This window comes from Xenopus laevis, chromosome 6S (assembly GCF_017654675.1).
Source record: "Xenopus laevis strain J_2021 chromosome 6S, Xenopus_laevis_v10.1, whole genome shotgun sequence".
NCBI classification, from domain to species: Eukaryota; Metazoa; Chordata; class Amphibia; order Anura; family Pipidae; genus Xenopus; species Xenopus laevis.
The window spans coordinates 9,004,965-9,025,451 of NC_054382.1; the positions used below are offsets into that span (position 1 = coordinate 9,004,965).

The window sequence follows — 20,487 nt, forward strand, 5'->3', positions numbered from 1 at the left end:
AAATATATAGGAAGGTCAGTGATCCCAATGTTATTAATAGGGAATAAAGATAAATATATAGGAAGGTCAGTGATCCCAATGTTATTAATAGGGAATAAAGATAAATATATAGGAAGGTCAGTGATCCCAATGTTATTAATAGGGAATAAAGATAAATATATAGGAAGGTCAGTGATCCCAATGTTATTAATAGGGAATAAAGATAAATATATAGGAAGGCCGGAGAAGATGGCAACTCTAGTTGGGACCTGGTAGTGACAATGATGGAGTCACATGAGGGACAGGGAGCAGATCTATGAGGCCACACAAAGCTTATAGAAAGGCCCAGGTTATCAGACCGTTGCAGGTCACTTAAAGTCCATTACACGTTCATTTTTGCCACAGATCTAACCCTTTATACTGGGCGGTTGCCATGGGTTACAAAGTTTTGCCTCATGGAGAGCTATTGGGTCTGCAGATAAACATTCGCCTGTGTGACTGAACCTCTGTGTTCCATTACACAATGAGCTCTACACTAACAGCTCACTAGCAATTGCTTCTCATAAGGCTCGGGCTCTTTAATTACGCGTCACGAGGGAGGCGGGGTTCTACTATAGAACGTCATTGGCGGGGGCCGTCCCACACTGATCGTCACGGAGAGGGCGGGGCTTGCAGTAAATACGAGTCGCGCTGTCGCAGGGGCTCAGGTAACGATACAGACGGGATTGTCGAGACTCCTGCCGGTGTGTTTGTGTTTGTGTGTCCTTTGTGGAGCGGGGGTCTGGCGGGGAGTGTCGCTGCTGCAGGTATCTGTGAAGCCCAGTTGTCTGTGTAGCTCAGTGTCAGGCTTGTGTATATGTGTATAGGTTCGTCAGGCTTGTGTATAGGGGCGTCAGGCTTGTGTATAGGGGCGTCAGGCTTGTGTATAGGGGCGTCAGGCTTGTGTATATGTGTATAGGGGCGTCAGGCTTGTGTATAGGGGCGTCAGGCTTGTGTATATGTGTATAGGGGCGTCAGGCTTGTGTATATGTGTATAGGGGCGTCAGGCTTGTGTATAGGGGCGTCAGGCTTGTGTATAGGGGCGTCAGGCTTGTGTATATGTGTATAGGGGCGTCAGGCTTGTGTATAGGGGCGTCAGGCTTGTGTATATGTGTATAGGGGCGTCAGGCTTGTGTATATGTGTATAGGGGCGTCAGGCTTGTGTATAGGGGCGTCAGGCTTGTGTATAGGGGTGTCAGGCTTGTGTATATGTGTATAGGGGCGTCAGGCTTGTGTATAGGGGCGTCAGGCTTGTGTATAGGGGTGTCAGGCTTGTGTATATGTGTATAGGGGCGTCAGGCTTGTGTATAGGGGCGTCAGGCTTGTGTATATGTGTATAGGGGCGTCAGGCTTGTGTATATGTGTATAGAGGCGTCAGGCTTGTGTATAGGGGCGTCAGGCTTGTGTATAGGGGTGTCAGGCTTGTGTATATGTGTATAGGGGCGTCAGGCTTGTGTATAGGGGCGTCAGGCTTGTGTATATGTGTATAGGGGCGTCAGGCTTGTGTATATGTGTATAGGGGCGTCAGGCTTGTGTATAGGGGCGTCAGGCTTGTGTATAGGGGCGTCAGGCTTGTGTATATGTGTATAGGGGCGTCAGGCTTGTGTATATGTGTATAGGGGCGTCAGGCTTGGGTATAGGGGCGTCAGGCTTGTGTATATGGGTATAGGGGCGTCAGGCTTGTGTATAGGGGCGTCAGGCTTGTGTATATGGGTATAGGGGCGTCAGGCTTGTGTATAGGGGCGTCAGGCTTGTGTATAGGGGCGTCAGGCTTGGGTATAGGGGCGTCAGGCTTGTGTATATGGGTATAGGGGCGTCAGGCTTGTGTATATGGGTATAGGGGCGTCAGGCTTGTGTATAGGGGCGTCAGGCTTGTGTATAGGGGCGTCAGGCTTGTGTATAGGGGCGTCAGGCTTGTGTATATGGGTATAGGGGTGTCAGGCTTGTATACAGGGGTGTCAGGCTTGTGTATAGGGGTGTCAGGCTTGGGTATAGGGGCGTCAGGCTTGTGTATATGTGTATAGGGGTGTCAGGCTTGGGTATAGGGGCGTCAGGCTTGTGTATATGTGTATAGGGGTGTCAGGCTTGTGTATAGGGGCGTCAGGCTTGTATACAGACGTACCCGGGGCACATATTACGTGTAAGGGGCTTTATCACGCATAGGAATCTGCTTTGCAAGAGGCACTGCGGTGTATGTGGTGCTCAGGAACAGGAAGTGGGTGGCACTGAAGCCTTTGAGAACTACATTTCCCAGAATCCTTCATCAGAGCCAGGAGTTGTGCAACTAAACTGCACAGAGCTGCTCCCCTCCTATTTACTGCTTTGTGGCTTATAACAGTGGGGCCTTCTTTATGTACAGCAACTCCCTGAGACCTTGAGCAGCTGAATATTTGCCAGGGTTGCTGAGAGTTGGCTGGAGACGGGGGCAGGACTCTCACCTTATTCCCCCCCCCCTATATGTACAAGACTGTCTGATTTGTTCCAACAATGATTTATTAATGTGACATGTTTTTTCAGGGAACTGAGGATGTTGCCAGGACGATGCTAGGGGGAGGATGGGCAGCGCCGCACTTCGCTGTTTCTGCTATGGCTGCCTCTTCACGTCTGTGACCTGGACGCTTCTCCTTTTCATCTACTTTAACTTCAGTGAGGAAACCCAAGGCGTCAGACATGTGCCCATCAAGGGGTTGGAGCCCTATAAGCCTCTCCCTAAAAAAATCTACCCTCGCCTCTCCAGGGACTCCGCCGGGCAGCCCATCGCCTCTCACCAGGGCCTCAATGGAAATCAGCTGGAAACCAAGGCCGAAGCCAACGCCGATCTCTCCCCGGAATTGGGTGAGACACTGAATTGCTGCGTTCTTTGGTAAAGTCATGTGGGCACTAATGCAACCCATATGAAGGTCTATTTCTTGGCCCTACCCACAGGATACAGGCTGACAATGCAACTGAGAGTTAATCTGCTTTTTTTGATTGGCAGGGTCAGTGACCCCCCAATGACCCAAGCTGTGTCCCTTTGAATGCAGTGAAATTCCCTAGAAGAGTCCCTATGACAATTGTATAGCTGCAGGTGAGGGACCTAAAGAAGAATATTTTTTTCTTTTTATCCGAAACCCATAAACATTATCTTTGTGTGCCCCTCTCCCGTTATTGCTTGTATAGCACTAACGTATTCCCCAGTGATGTAGTCTCTGCCCTAGTGAGCTTACAGTCTAATGTCCCATTCCCACAGTCAGTCAGGTGCACATGAGGAGCTAAATGACTTGCCTGTATGTTGGAGGGTTCAAACCCACAAAATACTCATTATTTCATGATTAATTGTCATAGGGGGTGTAAATATGAAGGGAGAAGGGCTGCAGCTTTTCCTCTTACTTGGGTTCAGATCCGCCCTCTTTACCCATTGGTTAAAATCCAAATATGTTACCTGTTGCCAGTCTGAGCCTTTCAAGCAGAGCAGTAAAACCACAATAACATCAACTATCCGCTTTCTCCTGTTAAAGGGGTGATCCACCTTCAAGTAAACTTTTAGTATGTTATGGAATGGCCAATTCTAAGCAACTTTTCAATAGGTCTTCATTATTTATTTTTTTTTATATTGTTTTTGAATTATTTGCCTTCCTCTGACTCTTTAAAATGGGGGTCACTGACCCCATCTAAAAACAAATGCTCTGTAAGGCTACAAATGTTTTGTTATTGCTACTTTTTATTACTCATCTGTCTATTCAGGCCTCTCCTATTCATATTCCAGTCTCTTTTTAAAAATCGGTGCATGTTGCTAGGATAATTTGGACCCTAGAAACCGGATGGCTGACACTGCAAACTGGAGAGCTGCGGAATAAAAGGCTAAATAACTCAAAATCCACAAATAATACAAAAATGAAAACCAATTGCAAATTGATATACTGCTTGCATCATAACCCTTTTGTGATTGGTGCTGCGCAAAGTCCTGCTCTGATCCCAGCAGCTGAATTGGTTTATAAAAAGCCAAAAATCTTCTCCGTCTTTTCCATCCAATGTTCTTGCACCTCTTCCGTGTGATCGTGCAGATAAGAGAATAAGAACAGCCAATGTATAACCAGCCTGTTGAGACTAAAGGGCAAGTAGAGCGCAAGCCTATTGTGGTTGTTGACTTTGAAGCAAGTGCATGGGGGTCTCCTGGAGATGTGAGAGACAGCCAGCGTCCATTAGGTTCAGCATTTTTCTGAAAATCTGACCTACGTTCTAGCTGACCCAGAAGAAAATTCTGTCCCTTTCTATTATTCGTCCTGGTGATTCTTACTTTGGAAGCAGAACCAGTGACAGACCCCTGGAGAATCAGAAAGGCTGAATTCTGCTACATTTTCAAGAGTCGGAATCAGCAGTGCAGGAAGGGACAGAAAAACATAACCAGACTACTGTGTCTTTCTCCTAGTTGTTGGGCGACCCCAGCAAAAGTCATCTATATACTGTCCATAACCCCCAACTATTCACATCCCTGGTTTGACCTCCCCATCTGCTTTATATAAAATCCATTAAATCCTTATGCCGCCAATAAATCTATAAAGGCCCAGCACGGAATATACGGCAGATGTAGCACAGATGCTACAGAGAAATACAGACATTCTTCTGCAAGTGACTGCTAATTGGGCAGACTATTGCGCTCTCATCTGCTACTACTCACCCTCACTATGGAATCCACCAGTGAGACGTGTTTTGCACTAGGCTTAAAGTGACAGCAGCGCTAATATGCTCTATGGTTAAATACAGGCAAGCTTGTGACTGCTCGGGCTATACCGTATTCTGTGATACCAGTCCTCCATGCTTAGCTCCCTTACATGTGATTTAACCCTTACAAGTTCTCTTTCAGGCATGATATTCAATGAACAAGATCAGGATGTGCGAGACGTTGGATACCAGAAGCACGCCTTCAATCTGTTAATCAGCAATAGACTTGGCTACCACAGAGATGTGCCAGACACAAGGGACTCCAAGTAGGTCCTTTTCTTTCTAGCCTGTGTCAGGATCTATCTGTACAGCACTGATATGGCAATTTCAACCAGTAATTTCAACTGTTCCCATCAGCCCCTGCCCCAGTGGAGCTTACAATCTGAGGTCACAGTCACACACGCTAGGAGCAGTTTTATTAATTAACATGCCTGTGTGTGTTTGGAGTGTGGGAGGAAACCAGAATACACAAAGACTCCAGTGCACCATTGTACCGTGCCCCCCCCCCCCCCATACATAAAGAGATTGAAAACTGCACATATATGTAACATAGTGAGTAAGGTTGAAAAAAGACACACGTCCATCAAATTCAACTTTTTTTTTTTTTTATTATTATATCTGCCTAACTGCCAGTTGATCCAGAGGAAGGCAAAAAAAACCATCTGAAGTCTCTCCAATTTGCCTCAGAGGGGGAAAAATTCCTTCCTGACTCCAAAATGGCAATGGGACCAGTCCCTGGATCAACTTGTACTATGAGCTATCTCCCATATCCCTGTATTCCCTCACTTGCTAAACACCATCCAACCCCTTCTTATACCTATCTAATGTATCAGCCTGTACCACTGATTCAGGGAGACAATTCCACATCTTCACAGCTCTCACTGTAACAAACCCCTTCAAAATATTTAGGTGGAACCTCTTTTCTTCTAATCAGAATGTGTGACCTTGTGTCAGCTGGAAAGACCTACTGGTAAATAAAGCATTAGAGAGATTATTATATGATCCCCTTATATATTTATACATAGTTATCATATCACCCCTTAAGCGCCTCTTCTCCAGCATGGACATCCCCAATTTGGCCAGTCTTTCCTCATAGCTAAGATGTGTAGCCCCATGGTCTCAGTAACCTGCATATTTCACTTTCAGGCTGTTATAAATACCTGTATTTTCTGCCATGAGGATGAGAAAGCTCCATGCCCCATAAGGAATCCCTGAGCCCCACAAGGAAGTCTCACATTAGACCAGCAATAAGGAAGCCAGAGCCCCATAAGGAAGCCCCAAAGCCCATAGGGAAGCCCCGAGCCCCACATTAGATCAGCAATAAGGAAGCCCCGAGCCCCATAAGGAAGCCTCACATTATAACAGCAATAAGGAAGCCTCACATTAGATCAGCAATAAGTAAGCTGCGAGCCCCATAAGTAAGCCACGAGCCCAATAAGAATGCCCCGAGCCCCATAAGGAAGCCTCACATTAGATCAGCAATAAGGAAGCCGCAAGCCCCATTAAGGAAGCCCCGAGCCCCATAAGGAAGCCACACATTAGATCAGCAATAAGAAAGCCTCGAGCCCCATAAGAAAGCCGCGAGCCCCATTAAGGAAGCCCCAAGCCCCGTTAGGAAGCCTCACATTAGATCAGCAATGCAAACACTGCTGTGTATGGAATGATCAAAACATTTCTTCAGTCTGTGTGGCTCCAAGTCACAGGCCATTACCCCCGCCTGCAGTGTAAATAAACTCTTCATTAATAACAGACGTCCTGTCTTCCCTGGCAGCAAATAGTGTTTACATTCAAAAGTAAATATAAGTAGATGTTGCAAGTGTATGGGTGCCCTCGGTATGGATGGTTAGCTCTGCTGTCTGGCTGGGTTCCTGCTAGGAGTTTGTATGTTCTCCCTGTATATACATGCGTTTGCTCTGGGCATACAGTTGCCTCCCAACAAGAAGGATAATTTGGACCTTAGATTGTAAGCTTCGTATGGAGACTGATATATAATCAGTATAATCACTGTAAGATATTTTTAAACTACAACTCCCAGCATCCCGTGAACTCTGAAAGCTATAAAGTGTCCTGGCTGTGCCACGGTGAGGGCGTGAGAGTAAAGCAGTGCAACAGCTGAGAGCCATGTGGTCCCTGAAAGATTTCCATTGCCCGTCACTAGCACCTCTAGTCACTCACAGGCCCAGCTGCTCCTCCCAATACGCCCTCAGGCTGCCAACGAAACACTCCTGCACTACTCATGTGTGCGGCAGCTTCTTACTCAACTGCATTCACCAGAAACACATTTCAAAGCAAAAGTAATTGCCCCCACCCGCCTCCGCATACTTTAGTAGTGGGTGTTGGTATGAAAGCAAACAGACCTTCCAGGACTCTCCCATCTAAATCTTTAAAGGGGACATAGACCTAATAAAATAATGGCCTAATAGACCAATACAAATTGAACGTTGCTATTGAGTGTTCTGCATTTGTCATGTCTCTGTGTTGTTTCCCTTTGCAGGTGCTCCAAGAAGACTTACCCGGCTGATCTGCCCCATGCCAGCATTGTTATTTGCTTTTATAATGAAGCCTTTTCTGCCTTGCTGCGCACTGTCCATAGTGTGTTGGACCGGACCCCAGCCCAGCTACTCCACGAGATCATACTAGTGGATGATAATAGTGAACTAGGTACTTTCAGTTTACTTACGATGCTCCTCCTCTAGAGGGAGCTCTTTAGCACCCACTGGTAATTGATAAACCTTGTCTTCTTGGCGTGTGTCCTTAGTGATCAAGGCTTTAGTGTGTGCAGGCGCTTTGTATTATTTATGAGCACTAATTGTGCTTCGTCATTAGATGACCTGAAGAAGGACTTGGACAATTACATGCAAGAGAACCTTTCCGAGAAAGTGAAGCTCGTGAGAAACAAACAGCGAGAGGGGCTGATCCGTGGCAGGATGGTCGGGGCTTCTCGTGCGACAGGTAGAGTCAACGTTAAAGGGATACTGTTATGGGGAAATTTTTTTTTTTTTTTTTTCAAAACTCAAGCAGAATTCTGCACTGAAATCCGTTTCTCAAAAGAGCAAGCAGATTTTTTTATATTTAATTTTGAAATCTGACATGTCTAGACATATTGTCCGTTTCCCAGCTGCCCCCAGTCACGTGATATGTGCTCTGATAAACTTCAGTCACTCTTTACTGCTGTACTGCAAGTTGGAGTGATATCACCCCTCCCTTTCCCCCCCAGCAGCCTAACAACAGAACAATGGGAAGGTAACCAGATAATAGCTCCCTAACACAAGACAACAGCTGCCTGGTAGATCTAAAAACAGTACTCGATAGTAAAAATCCAAGTCCCACTGAGACACATTCAGTTACATTGAGTAGGAGAAACAACAGCCTGCCAGAAAGCAGTTCCATCCTAAAGTGCTGGCTCTTTCTGAAATCACATGACCAGGCAAAATGACCTGAGATGCACCTACACACCAATATTACAACTAAAAAAATACACTTGTTGGTTCAGGAATTAAATTTTATATTGTAGAGTGAATTATTTGCAGTGTAAACAGTGTCATTTAGAAATAAAAGCTATGACCGAATCCCTTTAAAGAGATTTAAATGGAATAGTCCTTTACGAACACCATAGAATTAGATCTAGTAGATTGATTCCCATGCTAATAATTAGTTTCTTATTGGAAATTACTCTCCGCTGAAAACCCCTAATTGTGTTAACTAAAGGGTAGGGAATCAAACTACTGGGAATGTTGAATATATGTTTTGGTTATTTGTTTCAGTGTAGAACATTAGGTTAGGGTGCTCTTAAAGGGGAAGGGTTTGGTCATGTGCCGACCCACTACCTGAGTTTTAGGGGGGATTACAGGCAAGCCAACCTCTATACACCTTTTAACTGCATAATCCAGAAGTGATGTCACAATAAACCAGCAATGATGTCACTCTGGAATTTTACTGTTTATAGCAACCTGCACGTTTCCCAAGACCCTAAACAGGGTTATCGTGGACCAGAGAGGCTTTTTCATCCAAAACCCAACCCCTTAGTGGGTATTCTGCAGGTACCCAACCTGGTGCTGGACGCTACAATGTGGTTTTCTAGTACAGATAGTCTCATATCCAATCTGTTGTTCACTATACCATATCTCGACAGTCTTCCTACTATCAAAATTCTGCTAGGACACTTACCTTTCTCCTTGTTGCATTGCAGGCGACGTCCTTGTCTTTTTGGACAGTCACTGTGAGGTGAATGAGATGTGGCTGCAGCCCCTTCTTGCCCCTATCAGAGAGAACCCCAAAACAGTGGTCTGTCCTGTCATTGATATCATCAGTTCTGACACCCTAATCTACAGCTCTTCCCCTGTTGTACGTGGGGGGTTTAACTGGGGCCTACATTTCAAGTGGGATCCCGTTCCTCTCTCAGAGCTGGGAGGCCCTGAGGGATATACTGCTCCGTTCAGGTAAGTAAAATAGTACAATGAGTATTGCAGTGGACCAAAGAGTATTGATCCACAAACCAGACTAAATAAAATCTGGCCAGAGATGGACACACTGCAGATGCAGAGAAATCATTCCAAAAGGGAACAGGTTCTAAACAGGGAGCGCTAGTCCTGCAAGTCTGACATTTGTAGCACAGAATTTACATGCTGGCAGGGACATGTATATTCTTGTGAGAGTCAATAAATACAGGCACTGGGACATTAAGGGGCCGATTCACTAAGGGTCGAATATCGAGGGTTAATTAACCCTCGATATTCGACTAGGAATTAAAATCCTTTGACTTTGAATATCGAAGTCGAAGGATTTAGCGCAGATAGTTGGATCAAACGATCGAAGGATAATTCCTACGATCGAACAATAAAATCCTCGAAGGATTTTAATCCAACGATCGAAGGAATATCCTTCGATCAAAAAAAGTTAGCCAAGCCTATGGGGTCTAACATTGACTTTGGTAGCCTTTAGATGGCGAACTAGGGGGTAGAATTTTTTTTTTTAAAGAGACAGTACTTCGACTATCGAATGGTCGAACGATTTTTAGTTTGAATCGTTCGATTTGAAGTCGTAGTCGAAAGGTCGAAGTAGCCCAAAAAAAACTTCGAAATTCGAAGTTTTTTACCTTCGAATCCTTCACTCGAAGTTAGTGAATCGGCCCCTAAATGTTGTTAAAGAGGTAAAGGTGGCCATACTCAGGCTGTACACGTTCTGATCGTCCTGTAAGCTGAATGGACATATGAGGGGCCATCGTTTTGTATTCTGTTCGTTCCAGCATTGTGGGATTATCTGTTGGACCAGCCTCGGTCCAAACTGGCTGACTAAATCTGAACATGTAGGCCAAAATTGGCCAATGCTTTTTTAAAAAAAAAAGTATAGATATTGGCAGTAAAATAAATGAAGGTGTAGGAAACCCATTGAACTATAGAAGAGTAGCGGTTAGGGCCATGTTTTTGTGCAGAATTCTTTGAAGTCTGGAGACCTCTGGGTTAGAGGCAGAGAATCACTTCTTCCTTCAGCTAATTCTGCACCATGAAAGCAATGGGATATCTGTGTCCAAGCAGAATATCTAAGGATACAATGAGTAACACACTGGCGGAATATTGTATATTTGAGCCTTAAACTCCTCTGTTCTGATATTTTACACTGGCAGCCAAGTTTCTCACATTCCCATTAGAGAAAGTAACTCATAATCCCAGATGGGCCTCACAGTCCCCCCACAAAGGGCATAAGGCACTATTTGTAACTCCTTATTGATGACTGTCTCTCTCTACGATCCCTTATTGTGAGACAGGACTAGTGGTCTGAATGTAGGGGTATTATACATGTGTAGTTGTGTGTCTGTACAGAACACGAGCAGAATCCCTGACCCTACTGAGCTCGGAGCCCATTCACAAACGCAGGGAATATCGTTGGGCCCTGTCGCTGCCAAGAGCTCAAATGTCTTTTCCTGGCAGCCCTGTTGTTTTGTAGTTCTGCTCATAAAGAATCCGACTCAGCAGAGGCCAAGAGATGATTCTGCCAAAGCAAAGGATGCGGCTCAATCTGCTACTTGGATTTGTGCTGGAAACTGCTTTGCAGTTGGGCTGATTCCTTACTCCGCAGGCCTACAAACTCTGTAGTATGGGGCGGGGGGAGAGAGTCTGTGTGTAATTTTTTAATTTTCCAGAAAGGCCCCATATAAATCTGCATTTTCCAAAAGCCTTGGGCACTGTTGTACATTTATTTTAAAGGGGAAATACACCCATGTTTTTTTTTTTAATTTTCTTTAGAATGAAGGCATAGGTTAATTCATGCACAGAACATGCAGTGACCTAATTGGGTATGGGAGCTGCCACATTGCTGGCTGTAACAGTAAATTAGAGTAGCAGGAACTGCATCAAATCATCTGTCTGTGAGAGTTGCTGGTAGAGTATGAGCCGTAGCAGCGGCATAACTCAATATTAGTCCTCTAGATCAGGGGTCCCCCAACCTTTTATATTTGTGAGCCACGTACAAATGTAAAAAGAGTTGGGGAGCAACACGAAGCATTAAAATTGTTCCTGACTGGTGCAAAATAAGGGCTGTAATTGGCTCTTCGGTAGCCCCTATGTGGACTGGCAGCCTCCAGTAGACTCTTATTGGCAGCACTCCAGTTTTTTTTTTTTTTTTATCAACCAGTCTCAAGCCTGAAATTCAAAAATAAGAACCTGCTTTGAGGCCACTGGCAGCCACTTTCAAGGGTTTGGGGAGCAACATGTTACTTGTGAACCACTGGTTGGGGATCACTTCTCCAAATATTGGGGAACATGATCCGTGTCACTCAGCACTATATACTCCTGAGCCTTTGTCTGTTGCCTGCAGCACTGTGGGGGAGTAATTTGCAGCCACGCCAAGCAATATGGCAGTTGGAGCGTCCATTAAGGGGGTACTACGGCTATGGAATCCTGGCAAAGTAGAGACTTGAAATGCAAACCTTCAATTCATAGGCCATTAGAGGAGCTGGTGGGGATTAGTTGGGCTATGCATGCAAGGGGCTTGTATTTTCCAATTGAGTCCCTGTTTTTCTAGCTGGCCTCCTAGGATGACTAATTGATGACTATGACTAATAGAAATTATATTTTTACATGGCAAATAATTTACTAGTAGGCGTAGTAGAGTAAAAGAAAACCTACAGACCCAACAGTCATGACATACTACTGATTCTGTGTCATTGGGGGTTGTTCCAGATAATAGCAGTGTGGGGTTCAATTAGAGCTCGTTCATTCTGGGAATAAACAGTTGTCAATTCCGACCCTTATTCAAGGAAGGAAGGAGCAAATATTGTGCCGCTGGTTATAGTGCATTTCTCTCTGATAATCTGACTCAAATTGCTCCTTCCAGACATTGTTCAGAACAGTGGACTTTTATTAAAAAGTTGATGGGGAAACATATAAAGAAGTGCAGAAAATGATGGGCTGCTCAGCTAAAATGATCTCAAATGCTTTAAAATGGCACCGAAACCTGAAAGACTTGGAAGAAAAGCAGAAAACTTCCATTGGAATGGATAAAAGAATAGCCAAAATGGCAAAGACTCAGCCAATGATCAGCTCCAATAAGATGAAAGAAGGTGTAACGTTACCTGTGATACTGTTATAATTAGAAGACGTCTAAGTGAAGCCAAGTTATCGGCAAGAAGACGTGCTGAAGAGCTTACAATTTGTCAAAGAACACACTGACTGGTCTAAAGAGAAATGGAGCAACATTTTGAGGACTGATGAAAGCAAGATTGTTCTTTTTGGGTCTAGGGGCCACAGAAAGTTTTTCAGACGACCCCCAAACACTGAATTGATAATAAAGAGTGAAGCCGGGGCCACAATCATCATGATATGGGGAAGTTTCTCATACTCTGGTGTTGGGTCTATTTATCTCATACCAGGGATCATGGACCAGTTTCAGTACATCAGAATACTTGAAATGGGGGTTTCAACAAGCCAACAACACCAAACTCACCAGTAAATGAGCAACATCTTGGTTCCACACCAACAAGATTGACGTTATGGAGGGGCCCAATCCCCGCACCTTCATCCAATAGAAAACTTGAGGGGTGACCTCAAAAATGGTGTTTGTGAGGCAAAAGCAAGAAATGCAGGAGAATTGTGGAACAGGTTGTTGGAAGTTGGTGGAGTCCATGTAACACAGATGTGCAGCACAGGAACACTGTTATACAACTTAATATTAGTTCCGTCATTCAAAGCAACAGCTTGAGACATGTTTCAGTGTTGTAGGTTGGCTACTTGTGTTCTAGTGATTGTGTTGTTGAGCCCAGTACTGGCCCAGACATAGTCAGGGTTTATTAGGAGTCCCCTTGTAATGTGAGGCCTATTAACTGTGTATTTGTTTTCTTCCAGGTCTCCCACCATGGCCGGGGGTCTTTTTGTGATGGACAGGGAATACTTCAACACATTAGGACACTATGACAGCGGCATGGACATCTGGGGTGGTGAAAACCTAGAAATCTCTTTCCGGGTAAATATGGTTTTTATCCCATGTACAGAGTAACCGGGCAGGGAAACCATGCATTGATTTAAATAACAGACCGGAATAGGAGACCGGAATATAGGAATAGTAGAAAGATAAGTAGTGAAAAGTAGCATTAACAATACATTTGTAGTCTTACAGAGCATTGAAAGCTGGATAGAGTCCAGAAAGCAAATAATTCAAAAACTATTTAAAAAAAAAAAAAAAAGTAAAAATTTAGACCAATGGAAAAGTTGCTTAGAATTAGCCATTCTAAACACAAGTTTCAATATGTTTATTGCTGGCAGATCTGGATGTGTGGTGGCAGCCTGTTGATTGTACCCTGCTCCCGGGTCGGCCATATTTTCCGTAAGAGACGCCCTTATGGTTCACCTGGAGGACATGATACCATGGCCTACAACTCCCTGCGCCTGGCACACGTGTGGATGGATGAGTATAAGGTGCTCGATACTAGGAATGTTTTTGGAAAAAGCGCACCCAACCCACTGTGTGGCAGCAGCATGAACACCCTGACACCCCCAAATCCTAATGTGCTGATTTAGTTTCATGATATATAGATAGAGAGATAGATGATAGAGAGAGATAGATGATAGAGAGAGATAGATGATAGAGAGAGATAGATGATAGAGAGAGATGATAGAGATAGAAGATAGATAGATAGAGATAGGTAGAGAGAGATAGATGAACAGAGAGAGAGGTAGATAGATAGATAGATAAAAGGATGAACAGAGAGCTAAAGAGATTAAGAGAGAGAGAGGGATGAACATAGAGATAGATAGAGACATAAAGAGATATATAGGTAGAGAGACAGGTCTGGACTGAGAATGAAAATAGGCCCTGGCATTTCAGGTACACAGAGGCCCAATCAGTCCACATAGAGGCCCACCCAGTCCCCACCAGCCCACTAAATACTGACTTTCTATGGGACCTTATAGCAGCCCCTCTGGCATTTGCCAGAACCCACAGATTGAAGAGAGACAGCTATAAGTAGATATAGATATAAGTAGATATAGATAGACAGACAGATTAGATATATAGATATGAAGAGGTCGGGTGCATTCACCCAACTCATGTGTCCCAACCCCAGTGCAGACAATGAGGTGTCAATCACAGGAGGGCCCCATGGTTAAGATCGGGAGAAGGAAAGTGCACATGGCGGGGGGGGGGGGAGTTATACTGCCAGGAATGTGCAGATCTGTGTGTGTCCGTCTCATTGGCTGGTTTCTCCTGTAGGATCAGTATTTTGCTCTGAGGCCGGAGCTGAGGAATAAAGATTACGGGGACATCAGTGAGCGTTTGGCCCTGAGGAAAAGATTGAAGTGCAAATCCTTTAAGTGGTATCTGGACAATATCTACCCCGAGATGCAGCTCCCCGGGCCCAACGCTAAGCCCCAGCCCCCTGTGTTCATTAACAAGGGACAAAAAAGACCAAAAATACTGCAGCGAGGCAGGGTAAGAAATAAACTCTAAGCAACCGCTCTTTGTGTTTCATTTGCCTCTATGTGCTGCACCTTGATACATAACAGTCACATGACAGTCACATGTAGTCGTCCATGGGCCCTAAATTTACTTCCTGGGGGTTTTAGGCTCATCCAAACTAATATATTTCCTGCATGGAGGGTACAATCTCTGTGTGCAGCATGTGAATGTGTTCTGCTTTAAAGGGCAAAGAAACCTAAATATTAAAGTGGACCTGTCACCCAGACACAAAAATCTGTATAATAAAAGTCCTTTTCAAATTAAACATGAAATCCAATTTCTATTTTTTATTTAAGCATTCATAGCTGTTGTAAGCTCATTTAAAAATCTCAGCTGTCAATCAAATATTGTCTGCCCCTCCTCTATGCCCGTGGCATAGAGGCGGGGCAGACAATTACTTTCACTTTCAATTCAGCACTTCCTAGATGTCACTGCTCTCCACACATTCCCCCTGTTCTCTTTACCATATAATTGTGTAGCCAGTACATGGGGATGGACATCGGGTCCCCCATTCTGGTGCACAAACAAGATTCTGAGATGATACAAGGCTTGTCTTAATAACAGTGTGCACAAAATGGCTCCTGCCTGCTTGCTATAATTTTGAAATCCCAGACTGAAGGAAACAAAATTCAAATAATTTATATAGCGTAATTAAAGTTAATTTTCCTTGACTAATCTGATAAAATAGGATTTTGAATAATTTTTTTGGGTGACGGGTCCCCTTTAAAGGGGTTCGTCTTTGAGTTAACTTTTAGTATGATGTAGTAAGTGATATTCTGGGACAATTTGCAATTGGTTTTTATTTTTTATTATTTGTGGGTTTTAAGTTATTTAGCTTTTTATTCAGCAGATCTCGCGTTTGTAATTTCAGCAGTCTGGTTGCTAGGGTCCAAATTACCCTAACAACCATGCATTGATTTGAATAAGAGACTGGAATCTGAATAGGAGAGGCCTTAGTAGAAAGAGGAGTAATAATAAGTAGCAATAACAATACATTTATAGCCTTACAGCACATTTGTTTTTTTTAGATGGGGGTCAGTGACCCCGATTTCAAAGTTGGGAAAGAGTCAGAAGAAAGCAAATAATTCAAAAACTTATCAAAAATAAATAATGAAGACCAATGAAATGTTGTTTAAATTCAATAACATACTGGAAATTAACTTATAGGTGAACCACCCCTTTAAAGGAGAACTAAACTGCAAAATGAATGTGGCTAAAAATGGCATATTTTATATAGTGAACTTATTGCACGAGGCTAACGTTTCAGCTTGTCAATAGCAGCAATGATCCAGGACTTCAAACTTGTCACAGGGGGTCACCATCTTGGAAAGTGTCTGTGACACTCACATGCTCAGTGGGCTCTGATTGGCTGTTGAGAAGCTAAGCTTAGGGCTCGTCACTAATTATCCAGCAGAAAATGAGCTTCCCTGGCTGTAATATAAGCTGATGCTACAGGTTTGCTGATTATTCAATTCTGATGCTAATTGCACTGGTTTCTGTGCTGCCATGTAGTAATTATGTGTATTAATTACTAATCAGCCTTATATTGTGACATTTCTATTCTATGTGTACTGTATATTGTGAGTGGTTCCCTAAGCTCAGTAAGTGACAGCAGCACAGAGCATGTGCAGTGAATCAGCAGAAAAGAAGATGGGGAGCTACTGCGGCATCTTTGGAGACACAGATCTTTACTGCTAAAGGGCTGTGGTTGCCTTGGGCTGGTACAGAAGCACAAAACATCATGTACAACATTTCTACCTACTTCTTTAGTTAGGCTTTAGTTCTCCTTTAACCATGTCCAAGAGGGCAGAAATTGTCAGCTCTTGTGTGCAGAATCCTCTGTCAGCTCCAGGAAACACAGACTCTCCCCTTGAGATTATTGGCCACTGGTTGCTGCCCTGCTTCTCACTAACCATTACTCTAGTGAGATTGAAACAGACTGGAGGCTTTTCCCTGTGTTCCCAGAAATAAACATTCCCCCCTATACTCAGTCTCCAGGAGTCGCTCCCTCTCTGCTTCTGTGTCGTGAACTTTTCCTTCCTACTAAACACAGCGGGTTTCTAACAACTCTTGTCTTTTCCCAGCTGATCAACATGCCGACCAATAAATGTCTCGTAGCACAGGGGCACCCCAGCCAGAAAGGAGGATTAGTGGTGACAAAGGAGTGCGACTTTAATGATTCTGAACAGGTCGGGCCTATTGTATCATTCACCCCCCGCCTTGAAGGAACAGTTCAGTGTTAAACTGGGTAAATAGATAGGCTGTGCAAAATAAAACATGTATCTAATATAGTTAGTTAGCCAAAAATGTAATGTATAAAGGCTGGAGTGACTGGATGTGTAACATAATAGCCAGAACACTACTTCCTGCTTTTCAGCTCTAACTCTGAGTTAGTGTTCTGGCTATTATGTTACACATCCAGTCTTTATACATTACATTTTTGGTTAAAGTGGAAGTAAAGTCTAAAATAGAATAAGGCTAGAAATGATTTATTTTGTATATTAAACATGAACTTACTGCACCACAAGCCTAATCAAACAAATGATTTATGCTTTCAAAGTTGGCCACAGGGGGTCACCATCTTGTAACTTTGTTATACATCTTTGCAAGACCAAGACTGTGCACATGCTCAGTGTGGTCTGGGCTGCTTAGGGATCGTCATAAATTATCAAAACAGCACAAGTCAAATAATATCTGTCAGAAGCCGATACAGCAAGACTGATTAATAATCAGAATATACAGACTGCACTGGGTCCTGTGTTGTCATGTAATCTAATGTGGATTTTATAGTTTTTGTATTGTTTAATACAAACTTTCTCCGACTCTGCAGAACCAGTGGCTGCAGCAAAATAATCCTCCAAATAGAATCCCAGTTTATCTGTTTAAATCTGGCTCCATGATCTTTGTCCCTGCAGCTGGAGTTGGAAACAGTAAAGGGGATGTAAAGGCAAAAATAAAATCCAATACAAATCTCAACACAGTCGCCAACTGCTCTACAGGGAAACAAACAAAGCTGCTTGAGTTCTGCATGGCTGGGAAGTAAGGCGGGGGCTCCCCCTGCTGTTCATAAGTATGATTGTTTCCCTGCAGAGCAGTTAGGGACCGTCTGACAATTCCTATCCACAGCAGTAAACGAAGGGAGAATTTCACTGCATACAGTCAGGTTTCTTATTAAAACAGTACACATTTTTTAATTAAAGTATATTGGAAATAGGTTTCTTTTTCATTAAAGAAAGTAAAAATGGGATTTTATTTTTGGACTTTACATGCCCTTTAACTAACTATATTAGATACATTTTTTTATTTTGCACAGCCTATTTACCCAGTTTTTATTTTTATACTGAAGTGTTCCTTTAAAAAACTCAATATAAAATAGTCATGGTGAAACCCACTGTCTAATGATTATAAATGTCTTAACCCTCTCAGGTATGGAGTTACAACGAGGAGCACGAGCTGATTCTGAGCAACCTGCTTTGTCTGGATATGTCCGAGACCCGCTCGTCTGATCCCCCTCGACTTATGAAATGCCACGGCTCAGGGGGGTCTCAGCAGTGGGTGTTTGGGGTACGTCATTTGTTTCACCATTTTATGCAAAAAATATGATTTTATATTCACTTACTTTTCAAAAAGTTTTGCTTGATCTATTTTAGTGTTGTTGACATGGGATGAGCAAATTTTTTTCGCCTCCGAAATGACGCTGGGCGTCAAAAAAAAATTGGCGAGCATCAATCAACCATAGACTTTAACGGGCGTTGGTGACATTTCGCCGGTGGCGAATTTTTAACGATACGGGTCAAATTCGCCCAAGCCTATTGTTGACCCCAAAAACAGATCTCATTTTCGAAACGCTAAAGATGTAATTGTTGTTTTTTCAAGCATATTCCATAATCTAGAAGACGTAATTATTCAGGAATAACAGTTCATCTTTCTATTCCACTGAGCAAGGTGAATAATAAGAATTTCTCCTCTTCCTTAGAAAACCAACCGTCTGTATCAGGTTTCAGTTGGTCAATGCTTAAAGCTCGTGGATCCGCTCAGCCATAAAGGCTACGTGTCCATGGCAATCTGTGATGGATCCTCTTCCCAACAGTGGCACCTGGAGAACTGAGGCCCAATTCTAACAACAAGGTTACAAGAGGCATTACTTGCCCCCAAGCTGCTATTTAATCTCATGCTGGTGAGCCCAGTCCGGTTGTGCTGACACTGTGCATGGCAGCGGCTCCAGGAAGCCAGAGGAGCCCACCAACAGGTCACACGTGGGGGATACGGTTACAGAGATTTTGTTTTCAGAAACAGAATTTGCCATTTTTTTAAAGAAATAATTTGACAATTTTTATCTTATTTTTTTTTTTAAAACTGTATTTTAAATTGTAGAGTTAAAAATGGAGTGTTTTATTTGACAGCGTTTTATGTGACCGCGTTTTATGTAAGTTGGTTTTAGGTACTCGGCCTGCGCTGCTGTTACTAACTAGTCACTGCCTGTGCCGTCTCTATTAAACTGTTTTACCTTCCATTGTCTCCATGGGAACCGCTGCCATTTTTCCTGGTTTTAAATGTTACATTTTGATTTTTTTAAATTTATTTTTCACAATAAAATGAAAAGTTTTATGGTTTTTCCCATAATCAAAAAACAATTCTACCAATCGGGTTCTACTTTTAGGGGGTTATTTATCAAAGTCCGAATTTCTCAATATTTTCTGCTACAAACTCCGCTTGGGTTGTTTACGCTTATTTTTTATTACATTTTCCCGAACATTTGCTTTGCGGGAAAAAAAGAATCAGATTTTCACTATTGTTTACGGAGTTTTCCATTGATTTTCAAGATTTTTTTGGAATTTTCACCTGAAAACTTCAGGGTATTGCACGAAACCCAGCGCATATCAAAAAATCTTTGCAACTTCTCCCATTGACTTATATTCAACCTCAACACGTCTGAGATGCCGGATTTTTGGATTCAGACTTTTCCATCCTCTGGGTTTAATAAATTCCAGAAAATTAGTGATTTTTTAAAAGTCCGAAAAAAAAAAAAAAATCATGAATTTTTCATGATTTTTGCATTCGGAGTTTAGTAAATAACCCCCTTGGCTTCATGAAGTTTTATTTCCCTTTCATCAACTTTAAAGGGGTTGTTCACCTTTGAGTTAACGTTTAATATGAAGTAGAGAGGGATATTCTAAGACAATTTGTAATTGGTTTTCATTTTTATTATTTGTGGTTTTTGAGTTATTTGGCTTTTTATTCATTAATCTGGTTGCTAGGTTCCAAATTCCCCTAGCAACCATGCACTGATTTGAATAACAGACTGGACTATGAATAGGAGATGCCTGAATAGAAAGATGAGTAATAAAAAGTAGTAATAACAATACATTTGTAGCCTTACAGACCATTTGTTTTTAGATGGGGGTCACCGACCCCCATTTGAAAACTGGAAAGAGTCAGAAGAAAAGGGGCAAATAATTAAAAACTATACAAAATAATGAAAACGAACTGCAAAGTTGCTTAGAATTGGCCATTCTGTAACATACTAAATGTTGACTCAAAGATGAACTACTCCTTTAAGCAAATTTTACCCCATGGGTCAAATATTTCAAGTTCAGCTCCAAATCCAGTTGGCCGAGGGGATGTGCTGGAATCTGCTTGTGACTATAGAGATCCATTAGTATGATTTGCAGCCTGGAAGAAAATGTTGTAATTAGTTGATACATATGATTTGTTATCTCCTGCACTAAACAGGGAAAAATCTGAATATGAAGTCACATTCTACTTCCTGGTTTCTACGAGCACAATGAGAAAACAGTTCAACCAAGAATGCACTTTACT

At 42.9% G+C, this 20,487-nt stretch overlaps 1 protein-coding gene across 3 annotated transcripts; it reads left to right on the forward strand.

Annotated features, from left to right (window-relative positions):
- The first annotated feature begins 595 nt into the window (after positions 1-595).
- galnt11.S (polypeptide N-acetylgalactosaminyltransferase 11 S homeolog) lies at positions 596-19,178 on the forward strand. 3 transcript variants are annotated; one of them, XM_018268732.2, is made up of 12 exons: positions 596-722; positions 2,536-2,853; positions 4,862-4,985; positions 7,214-7,380; positions 7,546-7,671; positions 8,909-9,158; positions 13,059-13,176; positions 13,476-13,628; positions 14,422-14,640; positions 16,752-16,856; positions 18,094-18,231; positions 18,644-19,178. In XM_018268732.2, the coding sequence occupies exons 2-12, from the start codon at positions 2,574-2,576 to the stop codon at positions 18,773-18,775; spliced, it is 1,812 nt and encodes a 603-aa protein (XP_018124221.1). In that variant the 5' UTR covers positions 596-722; positions 2,536-2,573; the 3' UTR covers positions 18,776-19,178.
- Positions 19,179-20,487: the final 1,309 nt, after the last annotated feature.

Bases quoted from the DNA above. Each gene is read 5' to 3' on its own strand.
- galnt11.S (XM_018268732.2), top strand. From the start codon at position 2,574: ATGGGCAGCGCCGCACTTCGCTGTTTCTGCTATGGCTGCCTCTTCACG. The intron at 13,629-14,421 runs GTGCTCGATACT...TTTCTCCTGTAG, and splicing joins TGTGGATGGATGAGTATAAG to GATCAGTATTTTGCTCTGAG. The intron at 14,641-16,751 runs GTAAGAAATAAA...GTCTTTTCCCAG, and splicing joins AAATACTGCAGCGAGGCAGG to CTGATCAACATGCCGACCAA.